Consider the following 7602-nt stretch of genomic DNA (forward strand, 5'->3'; position numbering starts at 1 on the left):
GTGGTGGAACTGCAACCTTTTAAATCACTATGGAAACCACTGTGGTGGTTCCTCGGGGAGATGGGAATTGATCTGCTTCAAGATACTCCTCTTCAGCATCTTCTCAAGGGATGCTTCATCTTACCACAGAGACACTTGTTCAAACATGTTCCTTGCTGCTCCATCAATAATAGCCAAAAATTTAATAGCCAGAGATGTCTGTTAATGAATTGAATAGATAAAGAAAATGTGATACATTCATACAATAGAATATCAGTAATTGAGCTATTAAAAAATGAAATCATGATATTCTCATGTAAATGTGTAAGTTTAGGAAAAAAAATCCCGAGTGAGGAAATTCAGAAATATAAATATATTATGTATTTATTTGTAATATTAGCTGATTAGTCAATGATAACCAAGCTACAATCAGCAGAATCCTATTGGATAGGTATAGAGGATGGGCTGGAGGGAACAGATCCTTCTCGAAAAGGAAGGGAAATAGAATAGATAATTATAGATGGATGGGGTGGTGGAATGAGAGGATCAAGGCAGAACATAGGCTGTTGTGGGAGGGAATACAGTAAGATGAAGTTAGAATAAAGGAGCATTTGTATAGAAACCTAATTCAGTAGAAATTTCCTAAACTACATACATATATGAACACTATCTAAACAAAATCACCAAGTAATGGGTGAGACAGCTAACTAATTGGCCATCTCTTGTCTTGAGACAAAACCGGGATTGCATTACATCTAATTGAGTTTTTGGCCAAAGGGATCACAAGGCAATTCCCAAACAACCCAGGCTGTGGCCAAGACAGGTTGCTCTTCTCAAACTAAGAGCATGGCCCTCTTGTTGGAGAAGACACGAAGGTGCCTACATAAAAGATCCATGTTCTAATGTTGTTGGTACAGGAAGATATTCTAAATGCTACCAAAAGAGGCATATAAAGGTCAAGCCACAAAACCTTTGATCTACAGTGGTGTAATGTCTGCAAGATATGCTAGGGCAATAGTGGCCCAAAGCTTGTGTTGGAAATCAACTAATAACTGATTTACTTAAGGCCCACTCTAAGAGACACAGCCCATACCAAACCCTGCTTGGTTGACCAAGATTCAGAGACTAGATAGTCCAGGGACATAGGGTAAAACCAAACAATACTCAATACTTGTCTAAAAAAGTGTAGCCATAAAAATAACTCCTAATACTATTATGCTATATAGAAGTTTCCTGCAGAGATTATGGAGAGAGAGAGAGAGAGAGAGAGAGAGAGAGAGAGAGAGAGAGAGAGAGAGAGAGAGAGAGAGATATTGACCACTTAAGTCTAAGTGGGATGTCTCCTCCCCTTAGAGCGCAGGAAAACTGGCAGAGGGAGTCTCTGTGCATATAACTAAACTTACATGCACAGAGACTGCACCATGTCCTCATCAGATATATTCTGGCTTCCAGTTTAGTGTTCTTGTGGGATTCCAGAGTGTATGGATGAGTGAGTCTCTAAACTCTTCTCCTGGGCTCATTTCCTTCTGTGGGTTCATCCTGCCCAACTTTGATATGACAATTTTCTTTTATTATATTTTGTTTTGTTATAATTTAAAAAAAATGAATGGATGAATGTACTAATGAAAACCTAGTCACTAGATGAAGGGTTAACAACTAGTCAGTTATACTTGCTGAAAGGGAAAGTTTTCTTCAGTGAAGTGACACTGGGTTGATTAACTACTCCAGGGCAGGTCTCATGTTCAAGATTAGTTGATTGACATATAACAAACTCCAAGTTTTATTTATGGTTTTATTTGAATACAGTTCAGTGTTCTCTCTCTCTCTCTCTCTCTCTCTCTCTCTCTCTCTCTGTTTGGGTGTTGTTTTATTTCTTTTCTTGGATTTGGGAGGTTTGTTGTGTTTTTTTCTTGTTGTTTGTTTTGAGAAAGAACTTAAAGTTGGGTGGGTAGAGAGATCTAGAAGACTTGGGGTAGGGGAATACTGTGATCAAATTTAAATTTAAAATTGTCGTAAATAATGAAATAAATAATAAAAAAAGAAATAAAACATGTTATGGGAACCTCATCTTCAAAAACAGAATATTAATTTTTTAAACTTTGTTCTCCATAGATTCAGTTCCTGACAGGACGGCTTTTCATAATTTCAAATGAACTGAATTAAAACTCCAGGAAGGCAGCAAAGAAGTCTTTTGGAGAAGGGGGCGCTGTTTTCTGTTAGATCAGAGGATTTTTACGAGGCGTGGAGTGGGCAGGGGTGACAAGTTGACAGAGCCTGTGGCTGTGTGCTTCCTGCACTTCGGGTTCTTGGGAGAACTTCTGGGATCTCTGGCGGCAGCCTCTGGGCAGACACCAGGAGGCAGGCAAGCCAGGCTTGTGGGCATTGCTGCTGCAGCATCCTTCAGGCAAACAGTGAGTTCCTGCCCAGCCATCCCCAGGAAACGCAGATCTTTTCTGGGACCAGCCAGGTAAGATAAAGATTGCTTTTGGGAGTCCTGTTATCTAGCGTGCACGGAAATGTGCCTCTGTTGAATTCGGCGGGGTGACCGCAGTGTGAATTCCTTTCTAAATTTTTTTTTTCTTGGAGTCAAGTGGCTTCTGCATAACACTTTGATGTATTCAATGGGCTGGAATCAGATTTCCACAGGTAGAGGAAAAGCTTGGGACACTGCAGCCACTTCCAATGTGGACTCCATTTCTCCTTAAAGCTACACCTCGAGGAATCTAACCTGTGTTTTCAATTCTATCTCCGCCTTAGAGTCCGGGAGACAGCGATCTGAGTAGCATCGGGGAACGCCCCCTCCGGTGCACATCCAGAGAAAGGCTAGGAGGCTGGGTCAGTGCCTGGGTGCAGATCCCTGTAAACGCGGGCTCACAGACCCCTTATTCCCGCGGGCCTGCTGAGTGGAATCGGGGTGTTCGCCAGTTCTCCTGCTGTCTCCAAGATGCACAACTTGTCGCTCTTCGAGCCTGGCAGGGGCAATGTGTCTTGCGGCGGCCCATTTTTGGGCTGTCCTAACGAGTCGAACCCAGCGCCTCTGCCACTGCCGCAGCCTCTGGCGGTAGCAGTGCCTGTGGTCTACGGGGTGATCTGCGCGGTGGGACTGGCGGGCAACTCCGCGGTGCTGTACGTACTGCTGCGCACGCCGCGCATGAAGACTGTTACCAACGTGTTCATTCTCAACCTGGCTATCGCGGACGAGCTCTTCACCCTCGTGCTGCCCATCAACATCGCGGACTTCCTGCTGAGGCGCTGGCCCTTCGGGGAAGTCATGTGCAAGCTCATCGTGGCTGTCGACCAGTACAACACTTTCTCTAGCCTCTACTTCCTCGCCGTCATGAGCGCAGACCGCTACCTGGTTGTCCTGGCCACAGCCGAGTCGCGCCGGGTGTCCGGGCGCACTTATGGTGCAGCGCGGGCTGTCAGTCTGGCGGTGTGGGCGCTGGTGACATTGGTCGTGCTGCCTTTTGCGGTATTCGCCCGGCTGGACGAAGAGCAGGGTCGGCGTCAGTGCGTGCTGGTCTTCCCGCAGCCTGAGGCCTTCTGGTGGCGCGCCAGCCGTCTGTACACTCTAGTGTTGGGCTTCGCCATCCCGGTGTCCACCATCTGCGCCCTCTATATCACCCTGTTGTGCCGACTGCGTGCTATCCAGCTAGACAGCCACGCCAAGGCCCTGGACCGTGCCAAGAAGCGCGTGACCTTGTTGGTGGTGGCGATTCTGGCTGTGTGCCTCCTCTGCTGGACACCGTACCACCTGAGCACCATAGTGGCGCTCACCACCGACCTCCCGCAAACACCGTTGGTCATCGGCATCTCTTACTTCATCACCAGTCTGAGCTATGCCAACAGCTGCCTCAACCCTTTCCTCTATGCCTTCCTGGACGACAGCTTCCGCAGGAGCCTGCGGCAGCTGGTGTCATGCCGCACAGCCTGATGCCCTTTCGTCCTGAGGCTGCACTGTCAGCTGGGTTCAGGGTACCCCCTCCCCCCTCGGGGGTGCGGTTCCCAAGCGCAGCCCCTTCCAGGCATTCGGTACCCCAGGTCCTACCCAGGACTGAACGGAGATTTGCCCAGCCCCGAGCTGAGGCTGGTACATAGCATATCTGAGGACAGCTTGGGGTCGGGGCACTTGACTCTTTTCTCCCTACAGCTAAGGGCAGAGCTTGACACCAGAACTTAGGGTGAGTGGTGGGGCGGTGTTGTTGGAACATGATTCTAACTCTCCCTCTATTTCCCTGTGAGTAGGCTGCTCCCAGGATGTCCGAGGCATTTCTCTCTCAGGTGCCTCAGTGTTAGCCTGTGTATTTTGCTTCTTTGCTTTCTACCACGGACGCCAGTGCTTTTGACCTCGCTGGTGTCTGGTGCTGGTAAATAACTTGGCCTGACCCTTCTTAGGTGCACTCTAACTGCCTGGGAACACGGCGAAGGCCATGCCTCATTAGAGGTGTATGAGTGGTGGTGGGGTGGTGATGGTGGTGATGGTGGTGGTGGGGGTGGTGAAGGGGCTAGAACTCGGCTATGACTGACAAAAATAGAGATAACCACTCACTCTGTATACTCCACAACTGGTGTCATGCCGTACAGCCTGATACCCCTTCAAATAATTGCTTTTCTATTTCGGATCCATATCGCCCTCAACAGAGACATCACCAGAGAGCGAGGTTCCAGCGCCCTCTAGAGGAGTCAGGTGTCCAGAGAGTTTCTGAGCTTTTTTTTTTCCGGGGGCGGGGGATGCACCAACCAACTGATCTTCTTATCTTGGTCCTTTCTGCAAAATAGACCAAAGTTTCCTTCCTGCTTCATAGTCTTCACTGGCTTCCCATATGACTCGGGTCACTTCCTTGTAATTGTTAGTGTGTACAGTTTTTCAGGAGCAAGAACTCTGTAAATAATACATATAGCTTAATCTCACAGGCTACTCAATTTAGAGGATTATAAAAAATAAAAGATGAGACCTGTTCCGACTCTGGTTCCCCTTCCCTCAATATTCTTCCAGGATCTCCCTTCAGTGAGATCCCGCCTTGGGAACCGCTTTGTATTCCTAGCCTTTTCTTGTCTGGACACTTGGCTGTGTTCTAACCAGAAGGAACTGCTAAGTTTTGTCCAATTCTAGAGGATAGCCGCTGAATGCCTGGTGAACATGTGTTTCTGATTACACACAGATCAGTCCGCACCTACCTTTATCTCTTTAATCGCTACCTATGGAAGACACGCTTGGAGGAGGAATCTCCAATTCGCAACACAGACAGGAGGCCTGGAATAGCCAGACTCACCAACGATTGCATGTTTTAAACGATATGTTTACAATGACCCCCAGGAAGAAATGATATGATTTTCAAGTTTCTTTTCCTATGGGAAAGTTTGGTTTTATGTGGAACCATGGTGTTAGTAGATTTTGTTTATCTAGTTTGGCATGTAAGCCAATTTCTCAGTTATTTACAGTCAACGTCCCCTTCAAAAATATGTGGGAGGGAAATACTCTCTCTTACAAGAGGAAGGATAAGCTTCTCTCTGATTTTGGCGTATGAGAATTGGCTCCTTAGCTGTCAGAGTTGTGGGAAGATTGAGATAATTTTCAAGTATAAATAGAGAAAGTTAATCTAGAGGTTTGAAGTTAGGGTTTTAAAATTGAGCAACTGGCGGGTTGACCAGGGCGACGGATAAAGATGGACACAGTGGCACTTTGACTACAGACGCAGCTAAACACTGTCACATTAATTGGAAACACAGTCTTCACACATACAGCAACAGCACAGACCAGAGGAAGGTCCTGGTAGTTTTCTGTCTGTCATATCACCACTGCTAGAGATGGGTTTATGTCTGTTTTGTAGTCTCTGGATGCTGCCAGAAAAACACAGGGAGAGATATAACTGTGTCCATCACAGTGCAGCACAGACTGGCAGTTTAGTTTGCACAAAGAGGAGTAAATATCAGTGTTACACTAGCTTACTAAGCCCATGGTGATCACTGTATCACCTACAGGCTGTCACCTTTCTGTGAGCATTTGGGCAGTATGCCATATACATAACCTTTTCTCTCTTGAATAGTGCATAGAATAAATAAACAGGAGTAAAATTATAAGTCCATAATTCTTACAGTCTTTGTGTAAACTATTTTGTTTGGCTTTACAATTTCTAATATCTAAAAGAGTGGATTTGGTTTTACTTACTTTAGTATAATTGCATAATGTGGTGTTTATGCTTTCTAAAGAAATGCAGGAATTTGCTAACTGATTGCAGAAGATCTCAGTCTAAAATAAAAGCTGAAACATTCTGTGTGACAAGTGTATATTGTGTTTTTTTTAAATGCCCAAAATAAAGTATAAACAACAGCAACAACAGTCACTTTGCCCCCCAAACCAAACCAAAACAACTAACCAACCAAACAACAATAAAAGGAGGATTCTTAAGCCATACACTGGGTTTACATCACATGAATAGAAAGCTAAAACAATCATGGGCAAGAGATAAGAGTGGAGAAAGATTGCCTGCAGCAGATGAGTGGGCTTGAGAAATGGTTCCCTGCCATGTTTTCATTGGAACGGGGAAGTGTAGGGGTTTTATTAGGAAAGCCTGTACCTATGCATATGAACACGCACTTCAGAGACAAGCACGTCTGAGCATGCTCAGTTAGATGGATGCTACTGTGCATCTTCAGCTAAAGTTCATAATTGATTTTATTTTATTTTTTAATTGCTTTATTTCTTCACGTTCCAGATGTTGCTCCCCTTCCCAGTCCTCCCTCCAAGAGTTCTTCACCTTATCTGCTCTCCCTTTTGCCACTGGTAGGGAACTCCCCAGGCCCACCCCAGCCAGCCTGTTTCTCTATTTTCTAGGGCATCAAGTCTCTTCAGAATTAATCACATCCTCTCCCACTGAGGCCAGACAAGGCAGTTCTTTGCTACATATATGCCAAGGACCATCCCATGTATGCTCTTTCATTGGTGGCTTAGCCTCTAGGAACTGCCAGGGTTCCTGGTTAGCTGTCACTGTTGTTCTTCCTATGGGGCTACCATTTCATTAAGCTCCCTCAATCCTTCCCCTAACTCTTCCATAGAAGTCCCAGCTCTCTGTCTAATGGTTGGCTCTATCTGCATGTGTCCCAGTAAGCTGCTGGTAGAGGCTCTCAGAGGACACCCATGCTAGACTCCTGTCTGCAAGCACAACATGGCATCAGCTGTAGTATCAGGGTTTGGTGTCTGTGGGTGGGACTGATTCCAAGTTGGACTGGTCACTGGATGGCCTTTCTTTCAGTCTTTTCTCCATATTTGTCCCTTTATTTTTTTAGACAGAAAAAAGTCTGGATCAAAAATTTTTGAAGGTAGGTTGGTGACCCTCCACTGGGGGGACCCTGCCTATCTACTGGAGGTGGTCTCTTCAGGTTCCATTTTAGCTAAAGCCATTCCCATTGAGTCCTGGGAGTCTTAGACATCCAAGATCTCTGGGGCTTTCTATAAAGGATTCCCCAGACCTTCACACCCTCAGCTGCATATTTCCATTCACTCTCCTGACCTTCTGGGCTTCTCCCCTGTCTCCCCCAACCCCAACGTTGCCATACCTGTCCCTGCCCCCTTTCCTTCCCCTCTCCCCTCTCCCCTTCAGTTCCTTCCTTCTGCCTCCCATG

At 46.1% G+C, this 7602-nt stretch overlaps 1 protein-coding gene across 1 annotated transcript; it reads left to right on the forward strand.

The window, feature by feature from the left end:
- Nucleotides 1-2816: 2816 nt before the first annotated feature.
- On the forward strand, nucleotides 2817-6259 carry Npbwr1 (neuropeptides B and W receptor 1). Its single transcript, NM_001014784.2, is given in 1 exon segment — nucleotides 2817-6259. A coding segment is annotated over 1 exon segment (990 nt). The 5' UTR covers nucleotides 2817-2923; the 3' UTR covers nucleotides 3914-6259.
- Nucleotides 6260-7602: the final 1343 nt, after the last annotated feature.

Source organism: Rattus norvegicus, chromosome 5 (genome assembly GCF_021556685.1).
Source record: "Rattus norvegicus strain SHRSP/BbbUtx chromosome 5, alternate assembly SHRSP_T2T, whole genome shotgun sequence".
In the NCBI taxonomy this organism is placed as follows: Eukaryota; Metazoa; Chordata; class Mammalia; order Rodentia; family Muridae; genus Rattus; species Rattus norvegicus.